Source organism: Taurulus bubalis (assembly GCF_910589615.1).
Source record: "Taurulus bubalis genome assembly, chromosome: 3".
Classification (NCBI taxonomy): domain Eukaryota; kingdom Metazoa; phylum Chordata; class Actinopteri; order Perciformes; family Cottidae; genus Taurulus; species Taurulus bubalis.
The window spans coordinates 35,300,976-35,323,706 of record NC_136591.1 but is presented as its reverse complement, the minus strand read 5'-3'; the positions used below and the strand labels follow the sequence as shown (position 1 = coordinate 35,323,706).

The 22,731-nt window shown below is 40.2% G+C and overlaps 2 protein-coding genes across 2 annotated transcripts; both read left to right on the top strand.

The window, feature by feature from the left end:
- The first annotated feature begins 1,048 nt into the window (after positions 1–1,048).
- nicol1 (NELL2 interacting cell ontogeny regulator 1) lies at positions 1,049–4,364 on the top strand. Its single transcript, XM_079215513.1, has 4 exons — positions 1,049–1,088; positions 1,302–1,434; positions 2,216–2,304; positions 3,351–4,364. Exons 2-4 carry the CDS (start codon positions 1,323–1,325, stop codon positions 3,420–3,422), a joined length of 273 nt encoding a protein of 90 aa, XP_079071639.1. The 5' UTR covers positions 1,049–1,088; positions 1,302–1,322; the 3' UTR covers positions 3,423–4,364.
- A 6,279-nt stretch (positions 4,365–10,643) lies between these two features.
- On the top strand, positions 10,644–20,055 carry katna1 (katanin p60 (ATPase containing) subunit A 1). The gene is made up of 11 exons (XM_079215629.1): positions 10,644–10,733; positions 12,498–12,663; positions 13,087–13,226; positions 13,713–13,908; positions 14,122–14,237; positions 15,176–15,281; positions 15,925–16,083; positions 16,569–16,695; positions 16,915–17,049; positions 17,916–18,042; positions 19,308–20,055. Exons 2-11 carry the CDS (start codon positions 12,502–12,504, stop codon positions 19,504–19,506), a joined length of 1,467 nt encoding a protein of 488 aa, XP_079071755.1. The 5' UTR covers positions 10,644–10,733; positions 12,498–12,501; the 3' UTR covers positions 19,507–20,055.
- Positions 20,056–22,731: the final 2,676 nt, after the last annotated feature.

Sequence of the window (22,731 nt, the reverse complement as noted above, 5' to 3'; positions counted from 1 at the left end):
TTAACAGGCTACCTAAGAAAACAGTCAGGACCCCGCCCACACGGAGGTCGGGGTCATTTGACAACGTTGAACCGTGATACAAAAAATCTAAAATAAAAAACAAAACAGGTATAATTCACTTTTTATGCTATGGTGATAACTCTGATTTGGTCAGTTTGTTTTGTCTATATGTTGTATGTTTTTTTAATAAAGTGAACGACGGGGGAATTCTACTTTAATGTGACTTTATATATTTGTATATTCATATTCAGTTCTTCCCAACGTAAATGGTCAATTGTTCTTTAGTGCCTAATTTAGAGAACATGTATTCTAGATACATTGCCTAAGTAGCAATGAAAATGAAACACATCAAATAACATTAAATGTCGCAGTATTATTTATTTACTTTGAAATAATTAAATGTAAATTACAAAAGTATTACAAGGTCTGCAGTTACCAACACATGTTCACTGTGTATGTATTAATGTATTCTATATTATGATTATCAAAAGAAGTATTCAGTTCAAGTAAAAGTAGCAATACTGCATTGTTATACTGCAAAATACTTACCTTTACTTCAGTTCAAACAGAAGAAGAGAGCTATGATCTTAAAGTTCAAAGTAAAAGAGTAATTATGTAGAAAGGTTCAAAGTGTTTTGTATATTATTACTCATGTAATTGCCTGTAAAGACCAGTATAGGCGATCGAGATGGAGCCAATTAGTACTACTTAATAAACGCCAGATAATTTAACATATACTCAATAATCTGATCCTATGTTTGGTATGTTTAAATCGTCAATTGTCATGTTGTGGAGTGACAGAAAATATAAATGTAAAATCAAAATGCAGCATTTGATAAAATATACTTATTTACTTCCCACAATTGATAATAATCTAGTTACACATCTATAAAGTCTGTGTTTTAATTTCACCTTTGTCAAGGCTTTTACTTTGAAATGTTTAAACCGGAAGTCTTGATTCTGGTCCCCAAAGCAATTTTTTTTCATGAGCCACACGCATGCGCACTCCCTTTAACTACATCAAACAAACCTAGGTGGGTATCTTGCGCTGATCTGGTGTACGGCTAAATATCATCGACTGATTCACGGTAGGTGGACATGCAGTTTGCAAAAAATATGTATTATAAATATGTTATATAAATATGTATTTAATATATTTACCAATAAAAACGGGACTGTCTTCTGAACAAAGCCTGCGTGGTTCTGTTATTCCATTGATTTGCGGTCGAGTAGGACATTCTCCGTTGTTGTGTTTAACCGCACACACACACGCACATTTTTTAATTTCTAATTCCAAAAAGGTAATTGCCCACGACAACACCATGGCGTCCAGTGGATATCTACAGGCAGCGGGGCTCCTTCTGGCGGTCCAGCTCCTCTGTCTCGGTGCAGCTGATGCGGATCAGGACACTGGGACTGTCATCCCGGCCGAAAGTAGGTGGATTTAAATATGACATTTGGATTTTTCAGCTTGTTCCGTGCAGGTGAATTTTTTTTAAATGATGTTTGTTAGGTGGAAACGTGTCTGCCACAGAGATGCTTTCATAGTCTCATGATAGCAGGTCCCCACAGAGATGGGTTTCTTAGTGGGAATTGTAGGTCACCCTATTTGGCGTGTGTGTGTGTGTGTGTGTGTGTGTGTGTGTGTGTGTGTGTGTGTGTGTGTGTGTGTGTGTGCGTGTGTGTGTGTGTGTGTGTATATATATATATATATATATATATATATATATATACACACATATATATATATATATATATATATATATATATATCACAACATGAAAATGGGCCCACGCTGCTACTGTACGACCCATTTCCACTAGGTTCAAACAATGTCAAGGTTTAAAGACACATCCTTATGATTTTGTATGGCAGCCACCGTTGGTGATAATTGTAAATTTGACCCTTTTGTCATGACGATAAAAAGCCCTGGGACCGAGTTATCTATTTACTTTTGTCAAGATGGAAATGTGAATTATTAGTAGACCTGCCAAGTTAAAATGAATACAAATCAAAAATAAATAGCTCCTTAAAGCACATTGGAAAAAAAGGAGAAACGACACAATAATCATTTTACAAATTGAATTAAATGTACTCAAAAAGCAATAAAACACTCTCACAGGTTTTGCTGCCACCGTGACCACTCGCATGTTGTGGCTAAAATGACCTGATGTGTGCATCTCTGAATTTCTGAGTTCTCTCCTCTTGCTTCCAGGTCGCCCATGTGTGGACTGTCATGCCTTTGAGTTCATGCAGAGGGCCCTGCAGGATCTAAAGAAGACCGCGTTCAACCTTGATGCCAGGGTAGGCGGCGTTTCCTCCTCAGAAGCAGAGTACTATTCCCTTTGTATGGTTCAGTGGGAGAGATCTTTCACGTCCCATGCCTAATAAGTGTTAACCGCTCATGATTCACCAGCCGATGAGTTGCGCAGAGAACAATTAGTAATGATAACTTTGTCTTTGAACCATTGGTTATTGGAGGTTTTATTACATGCTGTAGTTTTTACATAATTGTATTTAATGTGTTCTTATGTGGGAGGTTTCACACGGAAGTCAGGTTCTTCAAAAAAGTATAAACAACATAAGTGTTGTCTTTATTTATATAAATGTATCGAGCAAATAATACATGACGTTTGTATCATGCTTTCCAAAAATATTGTTAGAATACCAAAAAAAGCAACATAAGTTAACCCACTAATCATAAATAGATTACAATAATGATTGTATTGTGTATATATTGAGTTTTTCCCAAACTTAATATTTGCATGTTTACTATGTAACGTGCTTGATGCTGCCACAAACAAATTTCCCCCTGGGGATGAATAAAGTATCTATCTATCTATCTATCTATCTATCTATCTATCTATCTATCTATCTATCTATCTAATAATGAATGTTCTTAACAGAGACCTGATATTTCTATGATTCATAATAGGACGTGACATAAAAATGTAAAAAAAATAAGTACAAAAACAACCTTTTTAGTCAATAAATAATGTTTTATTGCCATCTTCACCACAAAGAGCGTCATCGTTCACGGGTGATCAGTTCTGTTGTCTTTTGGAAAAATGATCTGCAAATAAAAACAGCTAAATAAGTGTATTATTCCAAAATACAGACTTAAGTAGTGTCTACAGTGAAACTTGAGATCTGTATGAAGCTCCAACAACCTCCAGCAATCAGAATCAGCTTTACTGGCCGTGTGTGTGTACACATACATGGAATTTGACTCTGGTTACACATTGTTCTCGTCGTACAGATGACAGCAGCAAAAAAAAGGTTTGTGTTTGCATGCAGTGACATGTTGTTGTTGTTGTTGTTGTTGTTGTTGTTGTTGTTGTCCATTGCAGACGGAGACGCTGGTGCTGCGGGCCGAGAGGAGGGCTCTGTGTGACTGCATGCCCACCAACTCACTGCGCTGATGACACCCGAGGACGCCTCCACCCGTCACCGCACCCGACACGCCGACAGCAACCCCGATCCAAACCTCTACTCGTGTACAGCGATCGTCATCGTAACTTATTTACGCAATAGGCACTTTAATTTACTTTCTCTCACATCACTGTCGAGTGACGCTTTGATTTGTGCATCAGAGGGCATGTTGTTGTTGTTTAGCCTTACTCGGGACGACTTTTATACCACTGATGTTTCACATTGTGAAACGCATGCCTGTGAAATTCGTCCGATTGTTTTCATCGTCATGGGATTCGGGTCAGTTCTCATTAAGCATAAACTATTTTTTGTACTTTTTAGTATTTGACTGTATGATGTAGATACAGTAGAATGCATCGATACATTTCCTCGTTGAATGTGTTGTACGAGATTAATGTTTACAACGATTATACACATCAAACTGTAGCATCACATGGGATTTATTTAACTGCTCAAAAATATTTCAATAACTGTTTTAAATAATTCAACTGATCTTCAGGCTGGCTTCTTTTGCAAAAAAGAAAAGAAAAAAAGGGGGGTTGGGTAACTTATTGAATACTATTATCTTCTTTGTGATAACCGTAAAGATTTTTTTGTAAACAAATCAGCCGAAATTACATTTTACCAGAAGTTTAAACAATATTTTCAAACTTGTTTTTTTTGTAGGCGTGAAAAAGCATACTTCTAGATCTTGATTTAGCACAGCACTGTAGCATGAATTTACAGCACTTTTTGTTCACCTACTGTTAATGTAGAGCGTATGTATCGATTGTGTAAATGTACACAGGTCTTCTGTCTGACAACAAAGGCGTATGCAAGAATATAGATGAACAATATGGTATCACATGAAGTGTGTTATCGAAAGGGGAGGCAGAGGAATGCTGGCTGCAGCAGGGGACATAGAGATAGAATAATAATTGTGTGATTGTTGCTCGTTCATGAACAGTGTACTTTGTTCACAGTATGTCACACAACACCTCATTTATTGTCTTCATGTTGTACCTATCAATAAAAACAATGAATGATCTGCACTGCTTTTATTATTTCCTCTTCATTCATTCATTGCTTGTTTCATGAAATAGACCAGCAGTCTAAAACCCAGAGATATTTAGTTTGAGTTGAGCAACAGTAACCAGTGAAGTTTTGGCATATTTGCTTTAAAAACAACAACTATTAATTCATGATCATAATAGTTGTCGCTTAATTTTCTGTCAAATGGCTACAGCTCTACTTCTTTCATTCACTGCTATGTATGTATGTATTATCAATGAGAATATTACGCCTCCCTCCACACATCCCTGAGTCCTAAAGGTCACATCTGTATTTCTTTTTAAAAAAAATTAAAGTTACATGTATGTCAACATATGTAAGTAGATACAAAACTAAACTTTTTTGTTTTTCCAATGCCTTTAATTGGAAAAACTTAGCTATTTGATTTGATTTCTAATTAATCATTTAAATCATTTTGTAAAAAGCAATACCTGCTAAATCCTCTCTGTGTGTGAGGATTTGCTAAATGAGAAATCTTTGAGTTTTGGACTGTTGGTCGGACAAAACAAAACATCTTAAAATGTCACATGTCGAGGAAATTGTGATGGACATTTTTCTCTTTCTTGACATTCGAGACTAAATGATTCATCCATTAAACAAATTTGACGGATTAAATGATGAGAAAAATAAGAACCGTAGTACAATAACATCAGGCGATATTTAAAGACTTCACAATTCATTTGTGAATGAAAGCAGGTTATATATTCAAACCGTAGGGCTCCCCCTCAGATAATATTTGTGTCCAACACTCTCTAAGAGCAACACCTTGAAGAACAGCAGCATTTCACCTCTGTGCACTTCTTGAAGGAGCCTGCAGAGCCTCAACCCCGTCAGAGTGCTCGTCCTCTTACACACACACACACACACACACACACACACACACACACACACACACACACACACACACACACAACTCTTTATTTATTTACAACTGGGATTACAGCATAGAAAAAAGAAAACTGCAATACCCCAATCTCCACCAGCAGGAGGAGCCCAAAGTAAAGGCACGCCGCCAGCTGTGTCGCAGCACTGCAGCACTCTTAACTTCCCCTCTACTGTAGATGGGGGGAAATACTGTAAGACACCAAAATAGAGAGCTGAGGCGCTACATTGGCCGCTGCAGTGGCCTGGCAGGGATCTCGGCCCAGAGGCCCCGCCGTGCGCTGACAGAGGCGAAGCCCCTTTTACTGCACCACGGTGAACGAGCACCCCGGCTACACGGGGCCCTCCGGCTCTGTTGCAGAGGCAGCTTTGACCTCCCAGACGTTTCTTGGAAGGAGTGACCGAGAGGGTTGAGTATGCTGTGACACCGAGTGTAGGCTGAATCACTCCTTGAAATCCTTGTTGTCAAGCAGCCTCCACTTTCTTCCTCACTCCCTCTCCCACTCACTCACTGGCTCCTTCTCTCTGCAGAGGCCTGTCCGCTTTCCTTTCATCTGCTCCTGGAGAAGCTCACTCAATCGTTCCAGCTGTTTGAAATTCTCTGGCGGGGCCAAGCAAGTGAAATCCTCGATATATTCTTCCCCTTTTATCTCACTTTTGACATTGCCTCAAAGGTTTTGTTCATCTCGAACAACAGCGGGACTTATTTAGCGGACCAGAAGGCCACCCCGAGCCCGGCTGAATCTGAAGCGCGTACGTTTATGATTCAGCCAGGTGTGTTGTGTGGGAAGAGTGGTCAGAGGTCAGTTTATAGCACAAGACTCCATAACGATGTAGATATTTGATTTACAATCAAACCAAAGAAGTTATTTACAAATGTTTTTATATTCCAATACCCCTACAGCCCTTGTAGAGAAGCTCAAGTACCCCTTCATGTTGTCGGAGCTTATTCATTATATTGGGGTGAATATTGTGAAGTAACTTTTTTAATGCAATTCAATTGTGAGTCTTCAAGTTGGTTTGACCAAGTTTGCAGTCATACTTTCACCACTTGAATTGGCATAAATATATATATTTTTAAAGTTACTACAAAGAACTTTCAGTTTGTGTTGATTTTGTTCGTCCCTGTGGACAAAAGTGTGAGTGTTACCGTCTGCCCCGCCCAGTCCCGGTCCTCCCGGGCCTCTCTTCCCTCCGGGCCCGGCGATAAGGCTTGGGTCTCCAGCGGCGTGGTGTCGGTGTTGGATCCCCGTCTGAGCTCTCCTCCTCCCATCGGAGCCTCCGTCTGCAGCTGGTCTCTGCTGGAGTCTGGAGCTGTTTCACCACAATCCAACCGGTGGCATCGATTAAGAATAACTCTCTACACTTGACAATCTTCTCACTGATGATCTCGTTTACTTATGTTGGCTAAAAAGAAGCTAAAAAGTTAAAAACATTAACCAAAAATACAATATTTTGTGTTACTATTTGAACTCTTCATAGTAGACCTTTAACTAATTGAACTGTTTATTGACAACCTTTATCCAACTAATTGCTTTTCTTCATGTCCTTTATACTTCAATCATTTAACTAATGATAGCAGCTTAAACTTCTCTGTTTGCTTGTTTCTGACCTGAAAGAGCACATTTTAAACACCGTGGCATTTATCGGAATCCCATCACGAGAAATGTCATACGAAGGATGACTTTGTGGTATTTTGATAAATAATCCACAAAGTGGCCACTTGATGGCTCACATAACATCCATTTTCAGATAATGCTTTGAAGGTCACCCGAGACTCGATGCCAGACAACCCACGTTAACCTGAACTGTTCAGTGCTCGTCACTGCTCCTCTTTTGGAGTGGCCTGTGAAGGAAAACAAATCAAGCTTAAAGTAGGAGCGAGTAACGCAAATTGTGGGCAGAGCTGAGCGTTAGCAGGGTGGTCATCACAAAGCGATCAATGAGATGCTAAAAACAAAGACCAGCAGCTGGTGTGAGACGAAACTGTGAAGCAAAGAAAGCTGCTCACCAGCTGGTGACGCCTCTGCCCGATGAGGAACAACAACAACACTAAAACAAACCCCACAGGAGTCAGAGTCACCACTGGATCCATGAGAAGACGCACACCTACGAGATGTTCATCATCAGGAATTGATGGACGGCGGGGAGGACCGAGCCGCCTGACGCGCATGTTAACTCATGCACTAATTCAGAAATGATCAAGACTCAACTCAATTCCCTGCAGATGTTAATTCTGGTTTCTCCACTGAGCCTTGATCTCAAGTTAAAAGTGATTCATAGCATACTCTACTTGAAGATAATTTCAGTATTTCATCTTCTCAACGATCTTAATAGGATCTTGTTTTGGCTCAGTCACTAAAAAAGCCCTTCCTTTTATATCACAGTAGTAAAGGAAGTCCAGATAGTAGCTGTCGTGGTGTCTAGATGAGATATGGTATAGATGATAAATCTATTTCACATATGGTTTTCCATGTTTCCTGTATCTAAACTCTGGGAAAACTCTGAATTAAAACTCCTCCCCCTCTCACGGGCAAGAAGCCCCTCATCCCTCAACAACAGTCCGTATTCATGAAATCCTGATGCTGACGTCATACATAGCAACGAGGTCAAAGGGAGTTGCTCCCATTAGTCAGGGCTGCTCTCGGCTGCTTCATGAGTGAGCAAGAGAGAAATGATGAACCAGGAACTAGACTGCCTCTTGCTGGAATAACTGGTGGTAGAAAAACACCTCATGCATATGGCCTCAGATCTAACGCCTCCATTTCTGAGAAACCACTTCTGATTCCAGGATGGCTTTGAGCCTCAGACCTGCGACCACAAGAGGGAGACAGGGAGTTAGAAAACACACGCACACACACACACACACACACACACACACACACACACACACACACACACACACACACACACACACACACACACACACACACACACACACAAACACACGGTGCATACTCGCCTATGTGAATATCATATGTCTGTGAAATCTGCTGTTCGTTGCTTCGTAGCTAATGAAGTAATTTGCAGATATACAAGTGTCAAATAACTTAGCTCTAGTGATTTGGTGTCACAACTTTGGAGAGGAATGTCAGGAATGTGGATGGATCTGTTGAAGCAGATTGGTCTTGGAAAGATTTACCTCCAGCTACAACAAAATACTAAAGTTTGGGGTTGGTTTTCCACCAGCTGCTGAACTCTGGAGGTCTTGTGGACCTGCAAAAAAACACCTAAATAATATTTTTTTGGACCAATTAAGTGAAATTGGACATTTTCCCACGGCACACCTGACGATCCTGACTTAACGTACCCAATTTTTACCATAATATTCAAACACTAGAGGGCGCTGCAGTGAATCACTCAATTTTGGCATTTTCCTTGTTTCCAGGCGTTGTCTTCTAATGAACTCCTCCTAGAGATGACATCTGATTGATTCCACATTCGGGCAATATGATGTTGAGACCTTTGCAGGGAAAAATTATAAAAAGATTTTTTTTTAATATCGAACTACGTGAGCGTGGTGCAGCGGCAAAGAAACACCATTTTTGTTTTAACTCGGCCGTACATTATCTAATCTGCTCCATATTTCTCATATGTCATGACCTCCTGACCCTGAAGACATGCATATGATAATTTTGAATCATAGTCATCGCGCCACCTAGTGGCAACAGGAAGTTACATGTTTTCTACTTTCATATCCTGGTCCTCACAGATTATTCAGATCACTCTCTAAATTTGTCGGAAGAGACTTAAGACATTGATAATGCATCACTGTGAAGATTGTAAGGATCCGTTGAACGGCGGTGAGACGGCACATCGGCTAAATTCAATCCTTCGCCATGATTGAATAAATCAATGTAACTCGACTCCACATTATAAGATCCTTTCCAGGTTTCACATGTTTGGTGAGACTCCAGGCCTGAAGACATGTGCAGTCTAATTTTTAATCAGAGTCATAGCGCCACCTAATGGTAACAGGAAGTAAATATGTATATACTTTGGCTTGCTTCTCTTAGTAGGTCAATCAGATCGACATCCAATTACTTCTACACAAACATAAGACTTTCATGATGCCAGCCCCCAAAGCTTTTGATGTTTCGTGTAACGCTGTTGCCGTGGCGACCCATGCTCGAAACGTAATTAAACTTGGCAAACACATTTACAAGCAAAGATGTAGTTACCTGATATGATTGTAATGCTTCAAAATGGCACTTCGGCTTGATAGCACCCCCTACAAATATTCATTTAAGCAGCCCCAGCGCTACGGTTGACCTACATGTATGAAACTTGGTAGGCATATGTAACACATGTAAACTGAATAGAAAGTCTCTTGGGACCATGCTCTAAACCGTACCGGAAGTCGGATAGCGCCCCCTAAAAAACTAACGTTTTTGACAACCCTTTAAATTTAACACACATGTCTGGTTGTGTCTGCTCTACAAAAAATAGATTTTCCGCCACTTTGTTTTTTTGGAAAAACACATTCTTGTCCTCCTAAAGGCTGGGTCCGATTCTTACAAAATCTTCTGTGGATCATTAATAGTTCAATGTCATCAAGATGTATCGAAAGCTTGCTGATATCTCATTGTGTTCAGACAAAAAAGTTCCAATGAACTTTTAAGGAGAAAATTCAACAAAATTCAACAAAGCAGCCCTCGCAGTACGTTTGACATAGATATAAAAACTTTGGTAGGCGTATGTACCACGTCGGCCATTTCAAGTTTTGTGTGATTTTCCCGTAAATGTTTGCCTATTTCTCAGGACTATACGTTAAGGAACTGATGAAGGGAATTTATAAGATCCACTTCAAATGTATTATGTTGATGCATGTAGTCTAGTGCCATTTTAAATATATATTTAAAAAATATATACTAAGGCCCGCTCACAGTTGCGAGCAGCTTTAATTATTATTATTATTAATATTATTTTCATCTCTATTTTAAGAGAATTTCGTTTTGGTCTTATATCCAGAACAAAATACAGTATGGTGTTATTCTAATTGACGCCAAACTGGAGTTGAACCTCTGATGTATAATATTCTGGGAAGGCTGAAAACAGTTTTGTCAGTTCCCTTTGCTGCTCACGTCCACGTTCCAGGTGTTACTCCTGTCCTGCACGTTGTTATCGATTCGTCACGTTTGTCTTCACGTTTGAAAGCAACTCCATTTTATTTTGAAGTTCATGAGCGGAAGTGCAAACTCCCCCAGCCGAGTTGGCTCGAGAGCTTTTATTGCACGCGGAACGTTCGCCGTCGCTGACTTCCGGGATGTAAACAGAACTACAAACGGCTACGGGTCGTTTAGTTATCTTCATCTCCGTAAACTCCCTTTGACCTGCCATTGCGAGGACTGCGTGTGTACATCTGACAAGTTGAGTATAACCCACTACACACCCGTTTGTGTACTTTTCCTTACTCACAACAATTAGTACAAACCAACTTCAGCGGTGCTCTTTTATGTTTTGTCTGTTGGAGTGAAGGATGTTGCTCGTGACGTTAACTGATAACGTGACGCGGTGACGCTAATGTAGCATGTAGTTCAGCCACTTTGCCCGACAGCTGTTCCGTGTTCCTCCAACATAAACAGAGGAGCTAATAGTCTCTTCTTAGTACTGGGAGCATCTTGTGCGGCAGACCTTTGTGTCGCGGTTTGCCACACAAACAAACGGTTGTGTCTCGGTTGGGCGTAACGTGAGCTCCGGATAATCCAGGGAGCAAGAATGTGAGTTCATATTTCACTGGATGCGGGAAATGCCCTTAAACTGTACGTAAATTAGCTCGTAAATAAATACAAACTATCAAAGTAACAACGGGAGTTTTGTGAATAGCAGGACAACAAGAAGCACAAGGGAAACAAAGATCAAGATGTTCATAATTAGCTGATACATAGATGTACATTTTTGTATTTATATATATATATATACTATATACGACTATACCTTGAATAAAGAAAGTAGCACGTTTTTAGCACTTTAGTAGCACTTACTTATAGCACTTTGTAGTTTAACCCTTGTATGGTGTTCATTTTTTTGTTACTCAGCAGGTGTCAAATCAAACAATTGTATGTTTAAATACTCAACAGATGTTTTCTTCATCCCAATTAGAAGCAATATAAACAGCAAATATGGTTAATATTTGCCCTTTAACTTTGTTATGACACATTTACGAATTAAAGTGCTACTCTTTTTTTTTTTTTTTTGGATAAAATCAAGAAAATCAATTCTAATCAAGATATGAGTGGACAAAATTCAACAAATTTACAAATGAAGCAAGGTTGTTCATAAATATTGACTTTTATTTATTTGAATTTCATTAGTAATGAGGTGATTTTTACATAGCACAACACACAGTTTACATTGAACACATTACATTGTTGAACACATTGCCTATTCAACACATGAGTTTTACTGTGCCACTCATGTGTTCTGAATTGGTTGAATGCATGTTATGTTGCTTTGGATAAAAGCGTAAGCTAAATGAAATATAATGTAATATATATTTCCTGATATATCTACTGATCTGATACTTGGTGTATAGTGATGAATAAAGGCATTATTATGCATTGAGGATTCCTATGGCAGTACGAATCGAGTCAGTGGGCGGCTCTGACTCAATGAGTATAATGGATAGTGGAAACACAGAGTTTTGTAGTGACAGTGAAAACACTGTTGTCTAATGTCGTATCTGGCTGGTAAGAATCACATCAGTAATGCACCAATATTGACCTTGGTGAGACAAAATACATAATTTAAATACATAAAGTTGTATTAAAGATGTAGATGATATGCTCATGTGCATATTTATAGAGTTATTGGTCACTTTAATCATTCCTCCTGTCCATGCAGGTCTCAAAGAGATTCCTTTCTAGGGTCATTTCCATCGTGATTGCGGGACTGAATCTCAGTCTGATCACATTCGCTCTATGTGGGCTTTATGAGACACCATCATCCTGGTGTAGTTTGATAGTCTTGTCGGAATGTATCAGTATAAACCCTGAACTTCTGAGCTATTTGTATGAAACACCCTCTGCTTCCTGATGTGACCATTAAAATAATAATACAAAATAAAAATGCCAATGCTGTCAAAGTAGCTGCAATAACCGTTGTGCATGGACTTGCTGTCTGTACTCCCGCAGCACCATGAGTCTACGAGAGATCAACGAGAACGTGAAGCTGGCACGTGAATATGCCTTGCTGGGAAACTACAGCTCGGCCAGCGTTCTTTACCACGGGTTGCTGGAACAAATCAAGAAGTACGTGTACACCGTGCGGGACAGCAGTTTTCAGCAGAGATGGCAGCAGGTAATTACAGCGTAAAACCCCCACACATCAGACAAAACGGGAGAGCACGTGTTTATTACAAGATGGCGCCATCCACGGATTTAACATTTTGTAATTCAGTTCGTTTTTTTTTAATATGTACATCTGTCAGTGTGTCAATGTATATCATACACTCTTTATAAGCAATATATCTTAACATGTACATACTGTACGTAGTCCATGTATATCCATTCAGTATTATATTAATTTCTTTATTTTATATTTGCATTTATTACAACTTACAGAGCATGTTACTTTTCCATATGTTTTATTCTTTATTGTATATGCATGCATGCATGCATGCATGCGTGCATGCTTGGCTAAACAAACAAACAAATTCTGACTTAACATAATATCCCTAAAGTCCGGCCTTTTCCGATGTGCAATCTTGTGTTTGCTTCTCAGTTGTGGCAGGAAATCAGCGAAGAGAATCGACAAGTTCAGGACATAATGTCGACTCTGGAGAACTTTCAACAGCACACGACGCCCGCTAAACCCAGTAACCATGATGATTACGAAACAAGGCCTGTGCACGTGGAGCAGCGGTATTGATTTATTGTTTAGTTTTTTTTAAAGCTTTCTCATTCTTTGCCGAAGTCGATTTTCTGTCTTCACTGTGATACCAATTTAGTCACTCCCAGTTCACCTTTGCAGAACACAGAGTTGTGATCGGGGTTGTGTAAGCTGTTTGTCTGTTCACAATAGCTCTGATGTGGTCATATGATTGAGATTAGTGAATGTGAGTCCATAACGTTGGCCTGTTTTTGTTTCTGCTCTGCCCCTTAGAAAGGTGGCCTGTAAACCTCATAATGCCTCTTTAGTTTTTCTGGTTTTCTTCCCTTTTTTTCGGCTTCAAACGTTTTTTTTATTACTTGGATTTTAAACTGACAATGCTTTTTATTGCCTTGGACTAAGCTAATTGCATCACTTATAAGTGCCCTGAGCATGAATAAATCCCAAAACAAAGTATGCGTCATATAATTGTTTGGAATCAGCGGGAAATTGACTTGAAGAACTTCTCTTTTTCGCAGACATTCGCCTTGTCCCGTCAGGCGGCCAGCCAACCCCTATAAGGACAGCAAACCTCCCAACAACAGGCTGAGTGTGGCTGTGAGGGCCCAGCAGAGGCACTCGCCCCGTGGGGCCAATGGGGACAGAGGCAAACCATCCAAAGGCAAAGACAAGAAGGAGGCGAAGGAGGCCGCTGGCAAAGCAAAGGACGACAAGGTGAGCAACCTGTCGGTGGTTTATTGACACCACCTTCGCCCTCATTATATTGCATAATCTATATTTAGGAACATCTATTTGCATTGTTGATTAAACAGTCTGCGTCCCTACAGCCACACGAAGCCTGTAATTCCAGTTTTGTTTTTGTCTGGAAGAAACTAAACCTAATGGGAACAGAGAAGAGCAATAATGGTTTTTTTGTCTGCTTTCCAGAACAAGGGAGATTTCCAGGATAAAGAAGTGAAGAAGTTTGACGGGACGGGTTATGATAAAGAACTTGTGGAAGCTTTGGAGAGAGATATTATATCTCAGAATCCAAATGTGAGGTGGTACGTGTTCATCAGAGATGTGGGTGCTTGTTTGCTGTCATAGCAGTTGACTCCTGCTTCCAGTCTTTGTCGTAAGCCAGACTTGATGTCCCAGATGTTTCGCTGTACTGGACGCTGAGAGATTATGAAATCATCTCAGTCTTCTTATGTCTTATGTGTGATAGCAAACAAGGCAATTTTAAAAGATGGTGGATCCTCTTGATCCTTTCTTTTCTGAAAATCTGATTCATAACTTTTAAGTATTATTCTTCATTCTATAACCACTTGAATATATGAATATACCTTCAACTGAAACGACACAAAGCAAAACATTTCCTGCAACTAATTTAGCAAAAATCACTGTCTGATCAATTAAAGGTGACATTTTCAACTTCTGAAAGCAATTAGTTTAATTAGATTAGAATATTTCGACATCTGTCATTGGCTAGTTGTGCTGTTTTCTAACTAGCAGTTTGGCCAATGTCTAATAAATGGGAGCTGAATTGTCTACTTAAAAGACTTATAAGCTCAGTATATCATCATTTCAAACATATCCCCTTAAAAGCTTTGAACTTCAAACTCAAGTTGTTACACCACATCAGCCTCCATTTTGTTCGCATCTGCGCTCCCATGAGATCACGCGTGGTGAGTTGGTCCCTCTGGCACGATCATCTTAATAATGTCCCTTAGTGTGTTCATGTTTGAGATTAGACAGAGGAACATCTGGGAGGTTTCTCCTGTATGTGTGTGTGTGTGATGATGATTTCAAATCGAGGTTTGATATTTTCTTCAATCGTCCAGCCTTACGTCGTCCGTACAACACAGGAAGGACTGCTGTTTGGATTTCACTGAAAAAAACACACCATTATGTTTCACTCAGCCTGAACAAGAATTGGTGGGATGATCACCGGCCTTCTCGAGATCTACCCGTCGTAATCTGTGTCCACTCTGTTTCTTAGGGACAACATTGCAGACCTGGAAGACGCCAAAAAACTCCTGAAAGAAGCGGTCGTGTTGCCGATGTGGATGCCAGCATTTTTCAAAGGCATACGAAGACCATGGAAGGTGCTGATTTAAAGAGATTTTGGTTGTATTTGTTTTGCGATAGTTAGATAGCACTTTAAATAGACATTTTCATTTAAAATCTCCACCAGACGACATAGTTGATAAAAGCAAAGCTATTTGTAACCACTGCAAACTGGAATTGTCTTATCACCGGAGTACTACGAGCCTGAAGTAACACTTAAAGGCGTTACGCAGCATTGATGCAGCCAACTAGCGTCCTTAGAATCGCAACGAATGACGGCGCGTATGAGCTTCCTTCAAGACGCACCGTCGTCAGGAGAATGCACGTATGAAACGGAGCGGACTACACAAGTATCCCTGCAGAACAGTGCGGTTGACAATGTCCTGGCCAAATGCAGAAAAGTTTAGGGCCTTCAAACACAGTCCAGCAAGTGCTGCTGAAGTAGAACAGCAACAAACTGAACATGGTCAAAAGAAGGAGTGGCTTGTCCCTCACAGGGACCCTTACTACTGAACTGTTTATGTTGCTGGTACCTGTTCAGAAAAAAGAAAAGAAAACAGATTTATATGCTGTATGTTAACTTGCTGGTGCTCCGAGAGTGCCTGTTATATTGTTCTGATAACATTACTTTAAAATAAAAGCGTGCAATACACTAGTTACACCAACCCCATTTTTCTTTAGGGAGTGCTTATGGTGGGACCTCCTGGCACGGGGAAAACCCTTTTGGCCAAAGCAGTCGCCACCGAGTGCAGAACCACATTCTTCAACGTCTCCTCGTCCACGCTCACCTCCAAGTACAGAGGGGAGTCTGAGAAGCTAGTTCGTCTTCTCTTTGAAATGGTGAGTCTTTAATTATGGGACAAGTCATGGTTTTTCGAGGATTCTCAAACGATTTCGGCATATTTGGAATTTGGGTTGTCATTGAGGTTCCTGTGAAAGTTCGACAAAGTCGGATAAAGCACACGGTACATCACATGCCCAAGTAAAAATTGCGTACTTTTAGGGCAAGAACTGGGGTTTGACAGAATTCACTTCTCTCCTGTATGCCACAGTTCAAAAGTTAAATAGATTCTCGTGATAGTTTTGCTCAAAGCTATTTTTCTCCATAGTTTGTGGACCATAACTTCATAAGGTATGTCAAGTTTTCCGCGAATCTTTCTGCCTCTAGTGGTCAAAAGTCTCCTAATACACCTTTTTGAATTTGGAGGGGAATTTATAGATTATGTTTAGGACAGATACATTCTGCAGACCTAATCTGAATTAGGCATCCATTCTGAAATTCAATTAATTTGACATTTGTATATTGGTGTTGTGTTCTCGGTCAGGCTCGTTTTTACGCTCCCACTACGATCTTCATTGATGAAATTGACTCCATGTGCAGCCGTAGAGGGACTTCAGAGGAACACGAGGCCAGCCGGAGAGTCAAGGCAGAGCTACTGGTGCAGATGGATGGTATGATGACTAAGAGGCATAACACAACCACAATTGTATCACTTACTCATTTTATTTTCGCTCTTAGAAAGGCTGTAAGTCACATTAGTTTTCTGCAGTATTGCCTGTTTCTCAGCATTTGAAATATACCGTTTTAACTGCGGGAAACGAACAACAATAGCACACAATTGAAGCATTCAGTTTTCTGAGGCTTTTTCCATTATTGTGACTTTTGTGTAGGTGTTGGTGGAGCGTCAGAAAACGATGATCCATCAAAGATGGTGATGGTGCTGGCTGCCACCAACTTCCCATGGGACATCGACGAGGCTCTGAGAAGACGGCTGGAGAAGAGGATCTACATCCCTCTGCCTTCAAGTACACTTTCTTTCTTTCTTTTTTTACTTCTTGACAGTACTGCCTCCATAAGTCTCACCATTTTAAAAAGAAGAAGAAAAAAACAACAACAAAAAACAGTTACTGCAGACTTATGTGTGACCTGTGAACTTTTACTGTTCAGCACAGAGACGGACTGCACAAGTTCCAACAGCCTTATTAACTGTATAATGTGGGCTCATAGCAGATTAACCCGCTTGAGAGGCCCTGTGGCCAAGATTAGCCCCCACTGCCCCCAAATTCCTTGTTTTCTGTACAGTACAGTGCACAAAGTTTCATTATATTTAGTTTTGAGCAGCAATAACCTTTGTCTGGATTACCACCTGATTCAAGGTTTGTTATATGCCAGTTTTTTGGTATTTTAAATGACCAGAAACAATTTAGGAGTTTTGTAAAAGGGCACCTTTTACAAAACAGGGCCTCAAGATCAGAGTCTAATGCAGGACAACATGCCCTGATCATCATTGCTAATGCTTCAGTGGTGCATATTTCCGGGCTGCAAACAATGCAGAAGTGCCTTAAACTTGCATTCTCTCTAATGTCCATCAGGGGGCGACTCCTCCGGTTGTATAGAAGAGAAAATGACTCTACTCTCTTGATTTATTCCCTCAGTAAACATTGTACTCCTGAGTTTATGGTCTCAATCTCTAGTTTCAAGTCTTCTTTAATACAGCATGATGTTCATTTAGTAAATTATGGTCCATTTAGCGTCAAATAGACCTTAAAGCAGAGTATGCCTTTAGGGACCCCAGAGCAGTTGTCTGTATTGCCCGGTCGGTAGTCCGAGTGAGCCTTCTATACATGTTACCTGGTTGATGCTCCACTCACTGTTGCATTACCGTTCGCAGCCAAAGGACGAGTGGAGCTGCTCAGGATCAACCTGACGGAGCTGGAGCTGTCCAGCGATGTGGACTTGGACAAGATTGCAGAGCAGTTGGCGGGTTACTCAGGAGCCGACATTACCAACGTGTGCAGGTCAGCCACCTCAGCTGTTTCCCATCCTTCACAGTGCTAATGTTGATCTTTACGGTAGTTTCTGTTCTCAAACGAAGATGAAACAACAAATGTATTCAAAGAATATAATCGTTGCGGCGATACGTGTCATTGCGGCAATACGTGTCATTGCTAGGATAAATAAAACGCAATAAGGGTTGGGTGTCCACCAGTGACCTACTGGATCATATCATAAACACAGCTGCACGCCATACCCCAGGGGCGTTTCTAGGATTGAAAGAAGTGGCATGAGAGAAATACTTTTCCTGCTTGTAAATGAAAGACGGCTAAACTAGCTTTTATATCCGCGTCACTCCCAAATCCAATGGATGGAGAATGGACCTGACAGTGTCAACTTTTGAGTTGTTTACTTGTTTTATTTTGAGCAGAAGGGAATAGGATTTTGATCAACATTTACATATATTTTGTTGTCTGTGTAGTTTTTACAAACCAGTGATTATTTTATGCTCATTTGGACACTATCACTGAGATAAAGATGAACTAGTTCAGTGTCAAATATCCCATTCAATAGAAGAAGAAAAAACATGAATAGTGAGAAAGCCAGCGCAGCAGCTTCCCCAAGGTCCTAGTGCCCTATAGTTAAGTACGATGATAGGCTATTGGATTGTAATTTAAAGGGGGAGAAAACATACAAACCAGAGGGCACGCACATATGTAGCATGTTGGTTATAAATAACTTGTCCATGTGAGAAACAATAGTTTAATTTAATGACATCACCAAAATAAAAAAACTTTTAAAAACAGGCCTAAAGACACCCCTGCCATAGCCATTTCTCTCCCTGCAGTACGTTTCTGTATAATATTCACAGTCAAATAAAGGAAACATGTCATAATAGAAATCTAAGAACTAAAAGATAATAGCTTTTTGGGGGGAAATAGAGGGTAATTCGCAGCAAAAAGTTCAAACACAAGTGGAAATGTGTGGTATTTATGGGCATAGAAAGGGAGAGAAGAAGAGGAAGAGGTTTCGTGGGTATTTATAGGAAGCAAAAAAGTTGAGGTGGTCCTGCTCCCAAAGTTCTGCTAGACAGCTTCAACGAAAGTGTTGTGCCATTTCCCTACGTCATTTGAAATGCTCAGTAAAAATAAATTGGCAACAAATCTTAAACGGGACCTCTTACTGAAAAAATTAAGATTGCCTTTAAGAGCACAATAATTGCAAAGCCTGAATGGATTATTGTAGGAACATTCAAGTGATTTTTAGCGTTGTTGTTGCTTTGCCGCAGGGACGCCTCTCTGATGGCCATGCGGCGGAGAATCGAGGGCCTCACGCCAGAGGAGATTCGTAACATCTCCCGGGACGAGATGCACATGCCCACCACCATGGAGGACTTTGAGTCCGCTATGAGGAAAGTGTCCAAATCCGTGTCCGCCACTGACCTGGAGAAGTATGAAAAGTGGATTGACGAGTTTGGGTCATGCTGAAAAACACCAGAATCCAAAAATGTGGAACTATTGTTGTCGGATGACAACAATGTGTGTGGGAGGTTGTGGCGGTTCATTTTTCTGTATCAGTCAGGTGATATTGAAGGTAAATACATGCTTTTTAAAAGTGGCGCCTCTTCATATTGTACATTATGTTAATGTTATGCAAAAATCTTAAAAGGGGGACTTAAGACTCGACGTCTGAAAATGGTTATTATTTCTCACAAATTCTGACGTTTCTTTTAATGATCCTGAAATCCTCAACATGTAAGACAAATTACACCGTAGCTTTGAGGAAAAATGGACAATTCGGAGGATGTACATTTTCTTGCAACACACTGACCGTTAATTTCAATTCCAGAGATGTTTTACCGCTACCTTGTGTCATAATATTTACTGCGTAGCGATGTATCTAATCGTATCAAATGTTACTCCTGTTTTGTTTTGTGTTCTTTTAGTGCACTTGATTTTATGTGTGTGAACTGTGTGGGATCTTTCACATTTTTGGAGATGACACTAAAAAAGATATTTCTATGAATAAAGTTATTGATGATAGATATTAACATTGTCTTGCATTACGTTTTCTGGAGGGGGCGGGGGGACAACATGCTGAAACCTTCACTTTCAATTATAACTGACTGAGCTACTGTTGAACCGTCGATACTGAGGAGACCAATTTCTAACATGAATGAGAGGAAGGGAGGGAGGCTTCCAAAAAATATCCGGTCCACGTAATGCCGAATCCCGGGACCCATGAAAAGGTAACTCGAAGCCGGCGACTAGTCCAGTAGTGCCGACGTCCCAAGTGATGAAAACCCTTGAGACTGATACTAGTCTCCCACCTCGGGACATTTGGCAGCTCACTCAAATCCAAAGTCCTCATCTGATATACTCCTAATTCAGGGACAGAACAATGCAGCGAGTGTCCAGTGTGCAACCACATTAATCACACAGGACGAAGGCTTGATGGTCATAAGGAAAGCATTTAATCAGAAGGATTATAGACCCAAATACTCAGTCCAGCTGTAATTCATACAATGTATGCACACAAATGTCTCAAATAATAACACATTAGGGTTTTCCCACATTTAAACAAAGAGCAAATCAAACTATATGTTTGTTATTTTATTCTTCAGCAACACATCTGGATTCATGCCCGACATGGTTTGCCTTGCAGTCTAACTTAGTGTCATCTACAGGACTTGGTTGTGATGAGAGTTGCTCAATTTGGAATTTGAGGCTGAACCCAAGACGGGTTGAGCGGTTTTGAGTCGTCATGCAGCTTTTCAGTTTTGCTGTCGAACTTGCTGCTAGAACAGCAAACTGCATTCACTAGCTAGACTACACATGCACCTTTATGCTAACGCAGTACATCATGCATTCTGCCCCTGGGAGACAAGTTCACAACCTCAGTGAGGGCCACAGCTACGGAGGAGTATAAGGGCCAGGTAAGAAGGGGAGGAGGGATAAAGTAAAAATACAATTTTGAGAAATAGGTCGAAATATAAAGCATAAAATTGAACTTTTGTGAATAAATCAAAATAGGGTTAAATGGCGCACTTATTGAAATTTTGACTTTATTCTTAACATTTCGACTTTGTTTTCGATTTCTTTCCGATGCCTGACTAATACTATTCCATACTAGCTGACGTTTTACGGGTGTTTTTAAAGAAAAGAACGACGAGTACATTTCAAAATAAAAGAACACAAAAACCATGTTGAAACACTTGGAGTTTTGGATTGATTAAACCCACTTTTTTCAACCAATAAGTAGCCCTGTGCCCACCTCCCTGGTCCCCCACACATAATCCTGTGTCCATAATCTCCCCCCAAAAAATAAAAACCATCCATGCAGAGTGAAGTCCAGTTTTCACTCCAAAAGTCAAAACAAAGTGCAGATTCTGTTCCTTTAACGATAATTTACACACTGAATTTGCGGTAATGTCTGGTGCACGCGCTGTGTTTTCAGTCTCAGCACTTGGAGTGCATAGGCAATCTGAACAACGTCCCTTCCCCTCTCCATTATTGGCAACAGGAAACCACACATCAAAACAATCAAAGAAAATCAATCGCTAAGCCCGCCCCCACCCCCTGATTAGTCACAGAGGCACTGTGAAGAAACACAATCAATATATGAGCCTCAATAGTGGAAAACAGGCCTTAAAGGGAGGTGGTTTGTTTTAGTAGTGACATTCAGGGTTTAGAAGAGGTCTCACTCAATGTGCAGACACACAATTTGTAATAACATTTCCAGACAGTAAGCAGCATCTTTTTAACCTTTTAGGTTAAATATGACTACTTTATCTGAACTATCTGTAAACAACAGATGCAAAGTCTATTCTTCTTTATCTTCAGTCAAAAGTACGACAGACAGGAGGCGTCGCCCGCCTCCCATTAAACAGGGGATTGAGTAAACTCCTTATAGTGCATTTCTGCCTTAGTTTTCTTCACATTCAGCAGTGGGGTGTATTTTTTGGAGAAAGCATTGTGTGAGAATAAAGTGTGACCTGTACAAGAGCTGCTACATCGAGAACGTCTTTTCATTGAACACAAAGACTCAAACTCATTGGGTGCGGCCCCTGAAATGTCCAGTTTGTTCATATTCATTTGTTGAACCTACAGTTCTCATATCTGCTTATGTCGTCGGTCTCCTTTCAGCCTGCCAGTATTTTTTTTTCCTGAGCGCTTCTTTAGGTCGTCTTGTCTGTGTTTGCTTAGAAGGAATAGTTCAACATTTGAGGAATGTGCGCCAATTTCCCTTTTTGCTCAGTGTCGGATGCAAGGGTCAAAGCACCGACTTCCTGACTTCGTCTCCGCTGGTTGCCTGGCAACCACACAGTAAGTCTCGCGGGAGTCACTTAATCATTTTTACAGTTAAATATATATGTATATATTTATATACATATATATTAACTGTCTATACATAAATATATATATATATGACATTGGTTTCTTGCGTTACATTTTAAAACAATAATGAAGGCAAATTTGGAAGAATGAGCCACGTTGCTACGGCATGGTGAAATGTAAAGCACACACAATGATTTAGGTCGTTTTTTTGTAAAAAAAAAAAACTAACGTGTTATTTGAACATGTAACAAAGTAGAGTAATTTGTGACTTGAGAGAAGGGGGCTTTCCATCAATTCCATCTGACCAATCAGACTTTGCATCTTCGCATCGTGCGGAGTGCGACTTCGGCGGTCTGTGACCGGGCGAGGTCGCAA